Source organism: Juglans microcarpa x Juglans regia, chromosome 7S, assembly GCF_004785595.1.
Source record: "Juglans microcarpa x Juglans regia isolate MS1-56 chromosome 7S, Jm3101_v1.0, whole genome shotgun sequence".
Classification (NCBI taxonomy): domain Eukaryota; kingdom Viridiplantae; phylum Streptophyta; class Magnoliopsida; order Fagales; family Juglandaceae; genus Juglans; species Juglans microcarpa x Juglans regia.
The window spans coordinates 14,566,046-14,584,492 of NC_054607.1; the positions used below are offsets into that span (position 1 = coordinate 14,566,046).

At 37.1% G+C, this 18,447-nt stretch overlaps 1 protein-coding gene across 1 annotated transcript; it reads left to right on the forward strand.

Moving 5' to 3' along the window:
* Nucleotides 1-1,104: 1,104 nt before the first annotated feature.
* Nucleotides 1,105-17,947, forward strand: LOC121240283 (T-complex protein 1 subunit eta). The gene is made up of 14 exons (XM_041137673.1): nt 1,105-1,284; nt 1,402-1,662; nt 3,481-3,606; nt 3,698-3,901; nt 5,109-5,278; nt 5,364-5,499; nt 6,190-6,306; nt 6,433-6,552; nt 6,641-6,739; nt 6,826-6,915; nt 8,440-8,527; nt 8,938-9,026; nt 9,133-9,207; nt 17,606-17,947. The coding sequence occupies exons 1-14, from the start codon at nt 1,270-1,272 to the stop codon at nt 17,702-17,704; spliced, it is 1,689 nt and encodes a 562-aa protein (XP_040993607.1). The 5' UTR covers nt 1,105-1,269; the 3' UTR covers nt 17,705-17,947.
* Nucleotides 17,948-18,447: the final 500 nt, after the last annotated feature.

Sequence of the window (18,447 nt, forward strand, 5' to 3'; positions counted from 1 at the left end):
ACTGGCCAACCGGATACAAAAAAAAGCAAGGGAAAAATAGAAGTAAGGACGTGTTGAATACATAAAGAAAAATGCTAAATGGCCCAGTATTTTGCCCCTTTATTTTGAAAGCTCATTTATTTTATTTTGCTTTATTATTTTTTTAATGGTTAAAGAGTAGGTCTGTTCATTCGAGTTTCGTCCTGAGAATCCGGGTATACCTAAATCGGGTTGGGTCGGCCGAGTTTTAAACCTGATACCTTTTTTTTTGAATGTTTTGATGTTTGGATGTTTTTTGGTTTTGGTTTAAAGCGCTGTCTTTTTTATTTCCTTTGTTCTCAACTCCAGTAGCTCAAAATAAGAATGTATGGTTGGGTGATGTTGAGGTACTTCCAAGTGAAAACTGGGCACACGATTTTATTTTAAATTTTTGTTGCTTTAACGAATGGGGAAGAAGCAAAAACGTTCTGTCATTCAGAAATCTCATGCCTAACGTGTAGATGTTTGAGGCTAATGAATGGGGGATGCCCCAGAAGCAAGCGGCATTTATGAAGGAGCTGGAGTGTATCGAGTTGTAAACTCGGGTTCCGGAATTTTTTTTACCCAATATCTAGATTGGGTGTACTCGGATTTTGCAACCCGGACTGAAATCTGATTTTCAGGATTCTGGATTTGGTCAGGGCCCGGATGAATAGTCAGTCTTATTAAAAAAGTGACTAATAATAAATTTGTATATTTATTTTTAAAAATATTTAAAGGTATTTAAAATAAAAAGAAATAAAAGTACAATTATATTGATGATAAGTGAGAGAACAAAATGGAGTTCATTGTCTAAACATATATGATCGATTGGTAATGGTGAGCGAGGCCATCAGCACTCGATTAAGGGTTAATTTGGATAATAGGCTATTTACAAAATATATTGTTATTATTTATTATTATTATTTACTGCTATTTAATATTCAACTATTATTTTTTTATTTTCTTTTATTATTATTTATAAAATATTTGATCACTACTCAAACACAATCTAATTTTTCGTTACCAAACATGTTTGAGATCCACTGCACGTCACAAATTACTCGCATACAATAGTTACCGTACGCCGTAGAGCACCCTATCCACCATTCCCCGAATATTAGAAACTAGAAAGCGCCAGGAAAAGAATATAAATTACAAAACCCTGAGCCCGAGTTGAGGTCGGAACAAACAAGAACCCTAACCTGCGCGGTCTCTCTCTCTCTCTCTCTCTCTCTCTCCCGCGGCACCTATCCTTGACAATCGCCAACAATGGCGGCCATGCTGGTACGCAGATTCTTTCTCACACTATCGATTTGGATAGATTTTTAGCTTACTAGTGTTAGCTTACTGACTTTCGTTTGTCGGTGTTTGTGAAATGTATGTTGAAAAAACAAAAAACAGCAACCGCAGATCATACTGCTAAAGGAAGGAACGGACACTTCCCAAGGAAAGTCGCAGTTGGTGAGCAACATAAACGCCTGCACGGCAACGGCAGACGTGGTCAGGACCACGCTGGGGCCGAGGGGTATGGATAAGCTGATTCATGACAACAAAGGCACGGTCACCATCTCCAACGACGGTGCCACCATCATGAAGCTCCTTGACATTGTCCATCCCGCCGCCAAGATCCTTGTCGACATTGCCAAGTCCCAAGACTCCGAGGTTTCCTTTTCTTGATTTTTCTTTTATTTTTTTCTGATTTTTCTTTCTGTAAACTTTAATTTTCACTGTGGATAGTTTTTTTTTTTCCGTTTATATTCTGCTTGGTTGCCTAGAAAATGGGGAAATATCCTCGAACAGAATATTGAGATCTTATGTTTCTTAATATTTTAGATTTCAGTTGTTTATATTAGATCAGTAATAATCATTATTTTCTATTAGCATAATTCCTCACAGGAAATATTGATTTTTTTACTTTCTATTGTTTAGTTATAATTATGAATAATTCTACGTACAACCGTGAAGTGCATTAATGCCGTGTAATTGCTTTGAAGAAGATTAGGGTTCACTATTAAAAAATTAATTTTTTTCATGTGGGTCTCATATTTTATTCACTTTTTTCAAAGCGATTACGCTGCAGTTGCAAAATTCATAGTTGCAAATATCTTTTCTCTATAATTGTACGGTTTAATTTACGGCTTTTTTGCCTGGAAAATGGGGAGAATATGAGGGGGCTGGAATGCCGAGGCCTTGGGGTTGTCTAACCATTTAGATTTGAGGTACTGATTGTTAACGTGGCCTATAGCCCGTTACATCCATTTATTATTGCTATTTGAAGGCGCTAAATGAGCTCTAAGTCCTTTCTTTGTGCGTCTGAGAAAGGGGAGGATGAGATTTTTATTCTATTTTTCTAAAAAAACTGGAACTAAGCTTAGATCCACCGGACCCAGCCCAATTGAAACCAATATAAGCGGAGGAAACGGCAAATAAATTTGGGTTTTACGTGTTCGCTATAAATGTGTCACCTGCTGAGCAGAAAAGGCAAAGCAGAGCCACGTATGTTGTTGATTACGTAGAAAAAAGGTTTCCAGCCATGTTAGGCTTATTGACATTTCCAACTGCTCCGGAGTTTCCCTGAAATGTGGAACATCATACAATTTGAAGAGTTGTTTTCTTTCTTATGTTCTTAGCAATCATATCAGGTAATTTAGAAATTGACTAAAATCTGTGTAAACAGTAGTTTGTTTATGGTTTATGGTAGAACTTCTGACAAGTTGCATTCATGTATTTTCTTATTGCAGAGAGATTAATCAAAAGTTCAGTTTTTAACTATTTTGTAGTTTCTTTTTTGTGCATTGATCTTTGGAAAGCCCACCCAACATCTGGGCCTATAATTAGAGTAATTATTATAACTAGAGTAATTAATACAATTAGAGTTTTTTGAAATGATTATAAAGGGTCAGAATTTCTCCCTCCCAAACAATGTGGGACCCTATTCACCACTCTCATACTAAACTTGGGGTATTACATTTTAGCTTCTTTTTTCCCTACTGTATTACAAATTGTACTTTGTACATGATCGAAATGAGAAATGTAATGAGCTCAGCCACTTGCCTCCCACTTTCTTTGTATGAAAATTTGGGAGAAGGTAAAGGCACCAAAATTTTGAATAGCATGTTTTTGTCATTTTTGTTACATGTTACAACACAAAAGTTCAATTAATGCTAAACTGCCTTCATCTTTCCCTAAGCAATGAAGTAGATCATCAACGTCTATTTATTGTGTTTTATTTAGTGGTGGTCTTTTATTGAAAAAGAACAAAGAAAATAAGAGAATCAAAGTGCTACCTTTTGCAGAAGTTTTTTATGTTATATTTTGTTGAAGGTGGCTTTTAGGGTTTGAAATGGTACAGTCATGCTAATTCATGATTTTCAAGCTGTAAAACTCAATTATAGATTGTTTTGTTGCTCTATATTCTATGTTTTAATGTTTTTGGCAATTAACTTAAATGACTTACCAATTGTAATGTTTGCGGTGTAGGTTGGTGATGGAACCACTACAGTAGTTCTGCTTGCAGGAGAATTTCTGAAGGAAGCCAAGCCTTTTATAGAGGATGGCGTCCACCCACAAAATTTGATACGGAGCTATCGGACTGCATGCTATTTGGTACATGATCTGTTTTTTTTTTGTTTTTTAAACAAAGAAGTATGGTTATGCTCATCCTCATTCATTCTAAATATTATGAATAATGCACTAGGCACTGGAGAAGGTCAAAGAACTGGCTGTTAGCATAGAGGGAAAAAGCCTAGAAGAAAAGAAAAGCTTACTTGCTAAATGTGCTACTACAACACTCTCTTCAAAACTCATTGGTGGGGAAAAAGAGTTTTTTGCATCAATGGTTGTAGATGCTGTCATTGCAATTGGGAATGAAGATAGGCTGAATATGATTGGAATAAAGAAGGTATGTTTGGCTGTTAGTCCTTTAAAAGATACAATTCGTAATTTCTTGTTTTTCTGTTTTAGTTATTTATAATAATTGGATGTTTAAACCTACCTGTTTAGGTTTGACTTGTTATGTAATGAGCTTTATCTCAATACTGAACACTGGATGATGTAAAGTATCCAATGGATGCTGAAAACCCTACTTGAAAGATATAATTAGTGGTCCCCTCCCCCAAAATAATATAATACTGGCACAATTAAGAAATCTGGTCATTACACATGCATGATGAATAATTGTGATTCCTTGAATTTCACTCCGAAGTACTTCAGTCTAATCTTGATACTTGGAAGCTTGTGTTCTAATCTTTGATCATATCTCGCCTCAACTCTTCATGTTGTACTTTCAAGTTGATAGTAAACTTGAGCCTAGAGACGTGATCCTGAAAAATTATGCTTGTTGGGTGGCCACTGGGCCAATAACACAACATTTATTGTTTATATAATATTGCCACCTTTTACTCTTTTGACTTCCTGTATGTGCTTAACCATTTTCACTCATTATCGGAGAACAAATTTGGAAATGGATGTCTTTAACTAATTTGTCAATTAGTTTCATTACCAAAAGGCTGCTTTTTGTCACGTGGTTAGTTTTCATTTTGTGATTGTCTTCTAGGCTCTCCTGGAGTCTTTTTCATTTTCTTTACCAAGCCTCAAATTCTTTTGGGATTTATATTTTTTGGATTTATCTACTATATTTTGTTGGTTCATTTTGTTTTCTCACCAGTTTTGGTTCATGGGAATGTGTATGATTTTTTCTGGGTACTGATGACATTTATTTTTAATTTGTAAATTACACTTGCACTTCTGGGCCTTGATGCTAGAATGGCACCCTTCATCATGTTTTAACTGAGGGAGGATGTGTCATTTGAGCTAAGCCACACAGGATATATACTACTACTATAGTATTTTTGTTCTAAATCTTGTTTAGAAAAGATCCTTCTGACTAAAATGTCAGTCCACTTCAATCCACTTTAGTTTGTAGCAAAACTTCTTTGTTGGAACTTTCTTTCTGTTCAATCTTTTCCCTTCCAATGCCCAATGCTTTGATTTTTTTTTTCTCTCTCTTCACTCTAACATAAATCTTCTATCTTTTAGCTGGAAGTTTTTCTTAGCCAGAAATTGTGCTTTCAAAATTCAAGCAATGGAAAGTTTGGTTTTTTTAACAGGTTCCTGGTGGTAACATGCGTGATTCCTTTCTCGTAAATGGTGTTGCCTTTAAAAAGACATTTTCATATGCGGGTTTTGAGCAGCAGCCAAAGAAATTTGTAAATCCCAAGATACTTCTGCTAAACATTGAATTGGAACTGAAATCTGAGAAAGAAAATGCGGAAATAAGGTAAAGTATTTGGGTCTATTTTCGATTTCTACACGCTCATCTAGATAAAGTGCTTATCTGGACATGCTCTTCCCATCTTCTGTAGACTTTCAGATCCATCGCAGTACCAGTCAATTGTTGATGCAGAATGGAATATTATATATGACAAGTTGGATAAATGTGTACAGAGTGGGGCTAAGGTTGTTCTTTCGCGGCTGGCTATTGGTGATCTTGCCACACAGGTGTCTATTGTCCCAATTCTTAGTGCATCTGTTGTTTTTTCATATACATCTGCTCTAACTCTAATTTATGTAGTAGGTGTCTTATAATATCTTTTAAACCCCTAGGGGTTAGCTCAAGTGGTAAAGGCCTTGGGCTTGGGGGTATTCTCCCCTAGGTCCAAGTTCAAATCCCCTTGGGTGCAAACAATCTCTAGGGGCCACACCCCCTGGTGAGAAACCAGTGATTTAACTAATTCCGTGTAGGGAAACTTCCAAGAGTGCAGTGCACGGGACCGGGTTTACTCTGCATGGGTGGGTCTGAACGGCTCTGCCTTGGAGTGGTTCCCCGACATAAAAAAAAAAAAAATATCTTTTACACCTATTATAAAAATTATCCTATCAGAAAGATCTTTTTCAATTTTCATGAGCTTTTTCATACATTCTTAATCGGTAAACTCAGTTCATACGCCCTCACATTTAGTGAAGAACAACATTTCTTTATATTTCATGCCTTTTCATTTATGGTTTTAAATGAGTAATAATTTGATGAAAACTAGGTGATACTCTATATATGTCCTGTGTACTTGGGCTATATTGCCTATCCCTATTATCAATAAAATTTTGTTTACCGATAAAAAAAAAATGATGAAAACAATGGCTCTGAGCTCTCTACAGGAAGATTCTTCGGATTTACAGGGGTGTGTTTGACAGTATTTTGCAGATCGAGATATTTTCTGTGCTGGTCGTGTAACAGAAGAAGATTTGCAACGGGTTGCTGCTGCGACTGGTGGAACTGTACAAACATCTGTCAACAACATTATTGATGAGGTCACTATTTTGCATTTTTCTTAATATCTTTTCCCACTATTCTTAAGAATGAAGACAGTGGTTTGCTTATGTTGTTTGATATGTTGGTGGATAGCACTTCTAATGTGAGATTTGTTTGTCCTCAAGGTTCTTGGAACATGTGAGCTTTTTGAGGAAAGCCAAGTCGGAAATGAGAGGTTTAATATATTCTGTGGGTGTCCGTCGGGCCATACAGCCACCATAGTTCTGCGTGGTGGAGCTGATCAGGTCTGTCAATTGCATGAAAAAAGAACCACCGAGTTATTTGGTCGCACAATGCTTGCACATATAGTTGACATCAGATTTCTCTTGCCAGTTTATTGAGGAAGCTGAGCGGAGTTTACACGATGCAATAATGATTGTTAGGAGGGCTATGAAGAACTCCACTGTAGTTGCTGGGGGTGGTGCGATAGATGTATGGTTTTTAGAACAATTAACTAGACCTTGATCAATTATATTGAGGATATTTTGGTGATGCAAAATGTCTTTTTTTGGTGTCAGATGGAGTTAAGTCGATATCTTAGACAGCATGCTCGCACAATAGCTGGGAAATCTCAACTTTTTATCAACTCTTATGCTAAAGCTCTTGAGGTATATCTTTTTGGGAGTGTGTGCCTTTTTTCTATCTAGATGAAAATGTTTCGGTTAATTATATGCAGGAAAAAAATTGTACAAGTGGACTAAATTGCTTTATGTTTTCTTTATCAGGCGTGCACAAAATAGTATTAAAGCTTTGTTTTTATGCCGTTATTTTTCCCTTTGGAACAGATATGGGAATAAACTTTCTTCACATATGTTGATTCAGAATTGGGAATTGGTTTTGGTTGAAATGAATCGATTAGTATTCTACAATGTGAGATCTTCATTTTTGCCACAGTCCTCAAACTATGAGTTTAGATTGAACCAAACCACGAAATTTTAAGTACTCCTAAATTAGTTAGTTTCCACTTGGTGATTTAGGGAAGAAAAGTAAAGAAATACGATATACTTTGTTTTTGGGTGAAATGGATAGTACAAAATCAGTGTTCTGATGCATTTCTTTTGCCTTCTTTATATATTGATTATATTACAGTTTTACCCAAAAAGATTGCTAGAAAAAAAAAAATAGAATTTACCATAAAGAGAACCCGCCTGCCGGGGGGGGGGGGGGTGGTGTTCACTATGTGCTCCCTTGCACTTGGTGTCTTCGGTTTCTTGACTCCGTCCCATATATAAGTGAAAACATAGTACAAGAATGGAGTTGGTATAACTAATTATTGGTAAATTTCTATTTGTTAAAGTCTCAATTATATTTTTATTGAATTCCATTTGAAATCTATAATAAATAAGTTTGCCATTCATTTTGAAAACAGCACACACATTTTGCGCTTTTAAGTGCGCTTAATTACGTGCAGTTTACTTTGGGGGTGAAGACGTCAGAGTCATGATTTGACTTAAAATTAAGTTTATAACTTGGGCATGATAAAGAAAGGCCAATGAAAGCAAGCTAACATGTCTTTTCTCGGTTTGGGGTTTGGAGGGTTAAGTTGAGGGTTTGAGCATGTGTGCCTACTACCATTCGGCATGAATTGGAAACACAGATTTCTAGGTATGTTGTCTGACTTGCTAATGTTTGAGGCCAGTCTTGCTGGACTGATTTTGTTGGGGGTTATTTTGATAATAAATTCTGGCATCATAGGCATGCAAGCCATAATTTTCAGGAAGATATCTGTGTAGAAATTACCATTTTACAAACTGCACTTTTATCAAGTTTTTAACTGACTGAAGGAACATGGTTTATAAAATAGTTATCTCTGAATTTAAAGGTCAATTGAATCACGAGAGTTTGGCAGAATATATATTCTTTGTAACTAGAATTTGGGATAATATTGAATATGTTTTCTCTGTTTACTGAATGATAATATGTTTGTTAACTTTTGGCAATGGTTCTTGGACTAATTAGCATTGCCTTCTCCCTAAGTATTGCGTGAAGCTTAAGGTCACTAGTTTAATCGTGTGGTATTGTGAGTCAAGTATTTGTTAAAAAAAGTGAATATACGGTTACCTATTTGTGTTGTTTATAAGAAGTATCGACTTGAGACATTTTATTTAGGTATGCTCCTCTGATGGTTACAGGTTATTCCACGGCAGTTATGTGATAATGCTGGATTTGATGCAACGGATGTACTGAACAAATTAAGACAGAAACACGCACTTCAATCTGGTTGGCATCTTTCCATCGTAGATATTTTCCCTGCTTTCGTTTTTGGTTAAATAATGTTTGGTTACTGAAACATCCCTTTTTGTCTCCAAATATGGTCACCAGAATCAATTGGACTATTTGTTTTTTAATTTTTTATAAAAGAGGACAAAGCCTCAATGTTATTGATAAACCCTCACTTATGGCAGGGGAATACCATGATAACAAACCAACAACTAGAATATACAGAACAAAAATTAAAGTAAATAATCTAGCCATATCCCCCTAATATTATCCCAGAAAGACCGCACTCTCCCTGTCCGGAGAGACTATATTGGATGATTTGTGTCTTGCAGCATATGAGGTGGTTTTATGTTTGGTAGTAGTTTCAGAGTTTTCCCCCCCTTTTACCAAATATTTCAAATCTTTAACAGGTGAAGGTGCAAATTATGGTGTGGATATCAATACTGGTGGAATTGCTGATTCATTTGCTAATTTTGTCTGGGAGCCTGCAGTTGTGAAGGTATCTTTCTGTTTTGGGTTCTTTAACATGTGTATATGTTTGGATGAAGAATGTCTTTGCTGACAATTTTACACTTTTGGCCACTATGGTAACTGCTTAATTGCAGATTAATGCTATTAATGCTGCTACCGAGGCTGCCTGCCTTATTTTAAGCGTAGATGAGACGGTAAAAAATCCAAAGGTATTGTGATTTCTGGATTGTGGTTTGAAAGTGAAAACTTGTACCTTATTTCGTTTTTCTTTTTTTGGTTTTTTCGAGGCTTTGATTGTGAATTGAAAATGATCATATAACTTGATCAGTTAGGGTACATTGAATAATATGTCAGACTGTCACTTCTGGCTCAAAATAAATAAAAAGAAAAATCCTGATGTGCTCTTAAAAATACAAATTCCACATATTCACAAATACTTATTGATCTGAAAGACCAATTCCAAGAATCCACAGAAATATTTAGGGCAAGTTTGGTATGCAAAACGAGCAGTTCTATTCTTTTGTTTGGCAAGCACTTTTTCTAGCCTGACTTTAAGAATTCTTCATGATAAATGCTTGGAGGGTTGCAGGATGGTCTCAGTGGTCTTAGGTGTCTTGCCATTTTTCATCATAAGGGCAGTTTAGGATGAGTAATAGAGTTTAAGGGTACGTTTAGTAAATGAGATGAGATGAGAAATTCTCATAACTTCTCATAATTTCCTTTCCAAACATCACTCAAACACAACACATTTTAATTTTAAATTTTCAACTTTTTTATATAATTATTACCTAATTATTATCCAAATATAAAAATCAATACAACCTTTACAAACTTAAAAACAAAATACAAAAACCAGTACAACTTCACAACAAAAATAATATTAAAAAAGTATATTCAAATAATTTTTGAACTTTATAATATTTTTATTCATTTTTTTTCCTATCATTTATCAAAACCCAATAAAATGTCTTAACTGAAATCATATCACTATCATTTATAGAATTCTGAGATACTCCCATTATCCAAACGAGCCTTTAGTGATTAGGACCTGTTGATGGTTTGTTGTGTGCGTGTAACACTCCATTCCCCCAGGGTTGATAATAAGGTCATTTTAAGAAATCTCGGGGAACTGAAGTGCTACTAACATTGACTTAGGCCTCGTTTGAATTCAAAATCCACCTCAATTCATCTCATCTCATCTCATCATTACAACTTTCTTAAATTTTTATACAAAATATAATAAACAATTCAACTTTTTCAAATCTCAAAACAACTTTTTTCAAATTTACATACAAAATATAATAAACAATTCAACTTTTATTATACTATTCACAAATCATCTTAACTAAACTCATCTCTGAATCCAAACCATTCCTTAAAACTCTTTCTTCTTAACAAAGCGCCAGATTGTAAATATTCTATAAATAAATAAGTCAATCTTTATTAAATACTTAAAACCCAAAATGGAGTTTGCAGAAGACTTTTTATGAATAAAGTCTCATGTAATTATGAAGAATAACTTATTAAACTAGAAATCATAAAACTGACCATGTCATAAGCTGTCTAGGCCTTTCCCTCGCCTCCTTGGGCCAAGTCCTATCCTGTAGCTCCATCCTCATGAAAATCCTCACTTGGGGACGTTTAAAACATACAAACAGGGGTTGAATACTCAATAAGCATCACATCATACAGTAAACATAATAAAACATAAGTTTTCTTGAAAACATGCATTCTCATAGTTACATACGTAAATAACCTGAACGTAATTAGTGCATGAAATGCATTAACTTGTCTTTCACTTGTTAGGCCAGTACCCACTGTTGACCCCCATGAGTTAGTGTTAACGAATCTAAGTAGATTCCGATTCCGCTCGTGGCTATGAGTTGAGGAATCCATACATAAGGAAGACACTGGGTGCACTACTAGTATGTACAACCCGACAATGCAATATATATATTTTTTTGATAAGTAACCTGGCAATGCAATATGCCCATAACATATCATGGTACTGTCTTCATATCATAACATAGATTGTTACGTATCTTAACATTCATATTTCATCATAATCGTACATGCATACTTTCTTGTCATATCTTGTCTTGTCATATCATAGTTTTCAAGTGAAATCGTGCCTTATCATATCATAGATTTCAAATGAAATCGTAATCTTTTATGAAATGTCGTGATATATCTTTCCTCACAGAAAGTCATGATTTTGCATAAATCTCTTGATGCATAACTCTTCACATAAAATCATAGATTTTCATAAATATTTTAATGCATAAATATTAACTTGAAATCATGGGTTTTCATTAAATATCTTGATGCATGTCATTGCAGCTAATGTGAAACTTATGCATAAAATCATAACATTTATAAATTTATCATGACTTATAAAAAGGGGCTTCCATTGGAGTACGTACATACATAGTAATTTTATAAAAGACGTCATTTACGGTACACGTGTAAGGTATGATCATGCTTCTTACCTACTTACCTAGTAGCATTAATCCAATATTTTTAGGGTGAAGCTGAATTACCTATAAAATATGCAAGTAGTTTCCATAAATTTCTAATTAATCACGTACTTTTAAATTAAAAACGAAATTCTAAAATATTCTATATTTCCCTAAAGCCTAAAATCCTCCAAACCCTAAAATTCATTAAATAACCCATATTTCTATAAACATCAAGTTCTCATAACCGTAAAATCACATTGACTCCATAATATTGATGTTAAAATCATAAATCTAGTGTTCTTGTGTCCAACTTTGATTTCTCGATGTTTTATCAATTACCCTAAAAGTATTCTAACTTTTCATGGGCCCCAATCCTCATAAATTCATATAGCCAACATAAACCGAAGTTTTACACAATTATCTCCAATCGGTGACACCTTACCAATCTCACATGGTAATTATCAGCTTGCTTGAGAGAGAGAGAGAGAGAGAGAGAGAGAGAGAGAGGACGTGCAGTTTCATTGTGGAGTGATTTGAATTGTCCGACTGGGTTGCTCCTTCGTGGTGCTAGTATGGCGATAGTGGGAGCCGAGAGGGGAGAAGAGAGAATAACGTGAGAGACCTAAAGTGAGAGAAACTGAGAGATAGGGGGCCTTGACGTAGGGAGAAAGAGAGATTACTAAGAGACAGACAACATCAACGGAGGCTTACGGGGTTGATGTTTTGCTGTGCTTGGTGGAAGGTGTTGTGCTCGGTTTTTCTTGCTTAAAGCAAGGACTGTGTCGATCTCATGAGCTAGTTTTGGTCTTTATATGGAGGGTGGTGCAGGGTGGCAGCAATGTGGAGGAGGTTGGCAGTGGGGCTATCCCGTGGTGGTGTAGCGACTGTGTGGTTTCCGAAACTAGGAGGGGCTTCACTGAGTGCGGCGGATTTTGCATGGAACAGTGGTTCACAGTTGGGTTATGGTGCAGTAGGAGGGCTGCTAGACGTGCTTTAGGGGCTGAGGGGAGGTGGTTTCTACGGTGGCTTGAGGCAGCGTTTCTGTGGTGGTTTGCTTGAACGTTGAAGGCTTACTCCGCGTGGGGTTTCCTTCGGGGCTGCTGTTCCTTGAGATGGAGGCTAGCGGCTTGGTGAGGAAATCTTCTGGGGGGGGGGGGGGGGGGGGGGCAGTGCGTGAATATACGAGGGGCTGTGGGTGAATGTGTATTTGCGTGTATATTCATAGGTAGCTGGAAACCCTAGAGAAAGAGGAGGATGAAACCTAAAGTGCTTGGAACGGAACTTAATATAGTATATACAGGTTTTGAGGCAGTGCAACTTTGGGCTTAACTCATGGGCTTTGGGTATTTGGTTCAAAATAAGCCCGACTCATCCAGTAAACATTTTGGGGCTTTAAATAAATTCTTGGGCCTAATGTCAATTAAATAGGGATCCTCTTGGTCCATAAATATTAAATGGGCTTTAACTCAATTACTGAGCCCAATAAAAATCTTATAATCCACCGTAATAATTTATGGGCCCGTGGTCTTTCCAAAGTATCCCCATTAATCTCTAGTAGGCTTCTATAAATATTAGCCCAATAATATTCTCCAAAATCATCAACTAAACCTCAACAACTTTAAAATAAAATTTTGGGCCTAACTAAATTTCAGTAGTTAATAACTTGTGGGCTTATCCCATATGGCCCAGTAAAAATCCAATAGCCTCTCTAAATTAATAGCTCGTGGGATATTCTAACACGGCACATTAAAACTATTTTAGGCCCAATAAATCATCCATATTTTATCCCTTATAATATTGGATTGGGTTGTTAAAATGAGATGTGAGCAATTTCAGAAATGCCAAGGAAAGAGGAATCCTTTAGAGTGGAAGAAATGAAAAAGTTAAAAGTATGGAAGAAGTTGAAAAGCAATAGATAGAGAACTTGGACATCCCAATCTTCTAATTCAATAAGGGTCCATCTTTCAACTCAACTCGGCCCATGGATCTAAACGGCGTCTGAAGCTTATTATCGTGTTTACGCCAAGCGATTAAGGTCTTAAAATGGGTATTGTTGCAGATACGATGATGATGTCTTCTCATCTGAGTCAACATGGAGAGTTCTCTAGCAGATGGAGAGAGTGAGTTGTACTCTTGTATATAGGCGGGCTGATGATGAATCTAAAAAAGGATAAATTGGTGGGTCAATAGAGATGGGCAAAACCTCATCCCAATTTGGCTGTGTACTCTCCACCTGATGGATGTAGACACGAGCTATTATAAGGCTTAATGCATTGTGAGCCAGGAGATAAGCGTTTCAATCCCCTTGTCCCTTTTCAGCATCTTTGCCACGAATGAATAGGGAGGCTTATGGGAGAGTAGCAAATTCTGACAGGGTGGATAGACTGGATGAGTGGACTATGATGCTAAGAATGGGGAAGAAAGTGGCTTTGGGGTCTGTTCCTTGTCTTTGCCTTAGACTAAAGAGTGGTTATAATTTATATTGGTGCATGGGGGATGGAATATTAGTGATGAATGGTCTTGAGGTGGAAGTAGTGGATTGAAGGCATGTGGGGAGAACTTGGATAAGGTTTCCTTAGGCTTGGTTGTGTATGATGAAGCAGACAACAGATACAAGGAGATGGAAACTTATTCTTAAGAGCATTTCCCTTTTCAAACAATGTCATTGGGAGACTTTGGAGCAATCCATGGGATATCTTCCTCAAATTGGGCGACTAAAAATGCAATGGAAATCCAAAAATGAGGAGTTATTGGGTGTGGGGTTTGAAATGCAAATGATGGCCAAACACAACAGAGAAAAGAATGGAGAGTTGACTGGGCCTAAATGGTGTCCACAAACTGACTCTCATGGTGGTAGTTGTAGTCATAGTAGAGGTAAGGGGGAGGGTGAAGTCTATTTCTATATGATGCCTAAGTTATTGTCTTAAAATATTAGGAGGGCAAATGATGCGAACAAGTGGCCATAATTAAAAATTTATTTTGATGAGGGTTGGTAGATATTATTTGCTTACAAGAGACTAAGATGAAAGCCATTACAAAAAGATGCTTAAGAAGATTGTGGGGACATACACACATGGATGGGAGCCACATGGCTTCAAGAGGTTGCTTCGGGAGGAATTCTGTTGATGTGGGGTCAAAGGATGGTAGAGAAAGTGGAGGGCTATATGGTGGAGTATACAATTGCTTGCTTTTTTCAAAATGTGTGCGGCAATTTTTCATCAGGTGTATGCAGTAAGTCTATGGGCCACATGATTGTAAAAGGTTGACCTTATTAGAGGAATTGGCTGGTCTTAGTAGTTGGTAGGATATACTGTGTTATTTGAGTTGATTTCAACGTTATGTGCTTCCTTAGTGAGAGATCAGAAGGCTGTGGAGGCGTTTTCAGAGTTTTTTCTTTTTTGAGCAAGAACTCTTGGATATTCCATTAGTTTGTTGATAAACGTGTCTACTAATTGGCACTCTCCTTGGATATTCCATTAGTTTGCAGATAAATGTATCTACTAATTGCTGACTTTGCTTGGATCATGTTCCATTATGTTGGACGACAGTGGCATTCATGGTGGTCAAAGATATTTCAAGTTTGACAATGTGGTTAAAAACTGAACATTTTGCCCACAAGGTTAAACAATGGTCACTTATTACTTTCAGGTTAACCAAGTTATGTTGGACTTTCGGTGGAAGTTAATGATTTCTGTCCAATAAGCTTGGTGAGTGAGGTTTATAAGATCATCTCTAAGGTTCTAGCGAAGCGGTTGAGCGAAGTCATGGGGAAGATCATCCTGAATTCCCAAAATGCTTTTGTGAAAGGAAGACAAATACTCGGTTCTCATTGCTAAGGAATGCCTGGAGAGTAGAGTTAGAGCTGGCATTCCAAGTATCTTGTGTAAATTGGATATGGAAAAGGCATTTGATCATGTGAACTAAGATTTCTTCTTGTATATACTTGGTAGGTACTTGGGGAAAGATGGTGTTAGTGGATAAAGCATTGCATTACAACCGTCTGATTTTTTGTCTTGATCAATGGCACTCCTGAAAGCTTCTTCAACAGTTCTCGGGGTTTGAGACAAGGGGATCCATTATCCCCACTCTTATTTATTCTAGTCATGGATGTGCTGAATGGAATGCTGGAAGGGGTGGTGGATAGGGGTTTCATCTCGGGTTTCTCAGTGGGTGGTTCCTCGCATGGAAGCTTGACAACCTCCCATCTTCTTTTCGCTGATTATACATTGATTTTTTGTGACCTGGATCTGGATCAGATTCATTCCCTAAGAGCACTTCTACTTTGCTTTGAAGCTGTATTTGGCCTTAAGGTGGATTTGTCAAAGTCGGAAGTAGTTTCTGTTGGCTCAGTCAATAACTCAAGTGAAGTGGCTGCCATCTTGGGGTGCAAGGTTTCATCCTTGCCTATGAAGTACCTTGGACTCCCTTTGGGGGGGCCCTCATATACCCAAGGTGATGTGGGAAGGGATTGTTGAGAAAATTGAAGACAAACTTGTACGTTGGAAGAGAATTTACTTGTCTAAGCGTGGGAGAATCACACTTATTAAGAGTACGTTATCTAATCTCCCAACGTACTTCATTTCTTTATTTCTTGTGCCTGTAGGGGTGGCGAATAGGTTGGAGAAAATTTTTCTTAATTTCTTATGGGGAGGATAGAGGATGCAAAAAATTTCCATTTGATTAAATGGGATAAAGTATGCACCCCTTTGTCTTGCGTTGGGTTGGGCGCAAGAAAATTGAGAACTTTGAACGAGTCACTTCTTGGAAAATGATTATGGCGTTATCATCTGGCGGGAGATGCTCTTCGGAGGAATATTCTAAAGGTCAAATACGAGAGCATTTGGGGAGGTTAGCGCTCTTAAGGAAGTAAGAGGGGCTTATGGCGTGGGAGTGTGGAAGCTTATCCCGAATGGTTGAGATGATTTTCTCGATAACTGTAGGTTTGAGGTGGGAAGGGGCACATGAATCAGGTTTTGGCACGATATTTGGTGTGGGGAAATTGCTTTGAAAAACACTTTCCCCTCTTTTTATAGGATTGCGTCTGATCAGGGTTCCTTAGTGGCTTATAATATGTGCAGTACTGTTGATTCCATCCATTGGTCCTTGAGATTCACTAGAGCTGTCCAGGATTGGGAGGTGGGAGACATCACTGATTTATACAGCGTGTTATATGCGCTGAAACTAAGGGCAGGAGGGGAGGACTGATTACTCTGGACATGCATAGGGAACAAGAAATTTTCAGTTCGTTTGCACTACAAGGCCTTGACAACTCACACCTTCAATGCCTTCCCCTGGAAGAACATTTGGAGGAGTAATATCCCCCTCAAGGTTGCTTTCTTTGGTTGGTTGGCATCCCATAGTAAAATACTGACTATAGACATGTTAAGAAAGCATGGACTCTACATAATGGATTGGTGCTTCATGTGCAAACACAACAGTGAATCAGCGGATCACCTCCTTCATTGCGAAGTAGTTAAGGTATTATGGGATGAAATCCTCTCTAGGTTCGGTATCGCATGGGCTATGCCCAGGAGGGTGATAGATTTATTGTCTTGTTGGCGAGGGATTAGGGGCAATCACCATATTGCAGCTGTATGGAAGATGGTGCCGTATGTTTAATGTGGTGAACATGGAACGAAAGAAATGGCTGCTGCTTTGAGAATAAGGAATGCTCTCCGGATGGTTTTAGGGCCTTTTTCTTTAAGACATTGTTGCTTTGGGCCTCTTCTATTGTAATGAATTGAACGAGTCTTAATGACTTTTTCACTACTCTCCGTAGCACGTAGTTTTGTAATTAGGCTCTTTCTTGTATACTTCTTGTGTATTTGGGCTTTGCCTATTCACGTGGATCAATAAAACCTCTTTTACCTATCAAAAAAAAAAAAAAAGTTATGTTGGACGGCAGTGGCATTCACTTATGTTTTGGCACAAGAACATTAAGGTGCTAAAAGATCTGAAAGGTGCATTAGCAATACCTCTAGTATTTTTGCCCCACTCAAAATTATGGCCAATCTAGCGAGATCTCTTAGCTTGCTTCTAATATACATGTATTAAATTTTTTAGTTGATTTTATTTCCTCCCAAGACGTAGTGCCCATATGATGTTCAGCATTATTTATATGATGCTTGTTTTCGTTTCTATGATGCAGTCAGAGAGTGCACAGGGAGAAGCTGCTGCTAGTGCCATGGGTGGTAGAGGACGTGGAGGTGCTTTTCCTGGTCGTGGACGTGGTATGCGACGTCGATGAGCACTTCAGACTTAAATTTGGAAAGTACGAATTCTTACTTGTGTGGCCTTTTTTATTTTCAACCGTCAACTGTCAGGAGCGGCACATTGTAGTTGAAATCAATTCCATATGTTTGAGCAACTTCTACTTTTTTTTTTTGGAATTAGAATAGTTGGTATCCATTTTGAGAATCTAATTTGTGTTTCTTGTATTTACTTTTTTGGTTGCTGGGGAATGAAGTGTTGAATACTTTTTTGTGGCTTATTGGTTTCGTTGCGTTGGAGTGATGTAAGGAGTTCTTAAATCAATTCTCTGAAATTTTCAGCCTAAATTTTATGATGCGTTGACCTTGGCAGTGATTTTAGTTGTGCGGTTATCGAGGTTTTCTAGTAGAGAACGGAACGCCCATAGGTCTGATCCTCGAGACATCTGGATCTGGCACTCACATGAAATACACATGAAATAATGCAATAGAAATTGTGATAAGAGAGAACATTTGCAGAGTTGACACATGCTTGACTTTCATCGATCATTTATTATTGTGAGAACATTTTCTACGAAGAGAAATGTTATTAGGAAGTTTTATACTACTGTATTTAATTAGCATGTGATTTAACATTTTTATCATTTTATTTAAATACATATTTAAGCATATTAATATAGGGCAAAAATAATAAATTACATATTGACTAAAGTGGGGAGGTGTGGTGGAGAATTTCTCATAAAACTATTATGAAAGAATTTTGGAAATATTAAAAATATTC

Excerpts from the sequence above, each read along its gene's own strand:
- LOC121240283 (XM_041137673.1), top strand. Across the intron at positions 3,607-3,697 it reads ATCGGACTGCATGCTATTTG|GCACTGGAGAAGGTCAAAGA; the intron begins GTACATGATCTG and ends ATAATGCACTAG. Across the intron at positions 9,208-17,605 it reads AGACGGTAAAAAATCCAAAG|TCAGAGAGTGCACAGGGAGA; the intron begins GTATTGTGATTT and ends TCTATGATGCAG.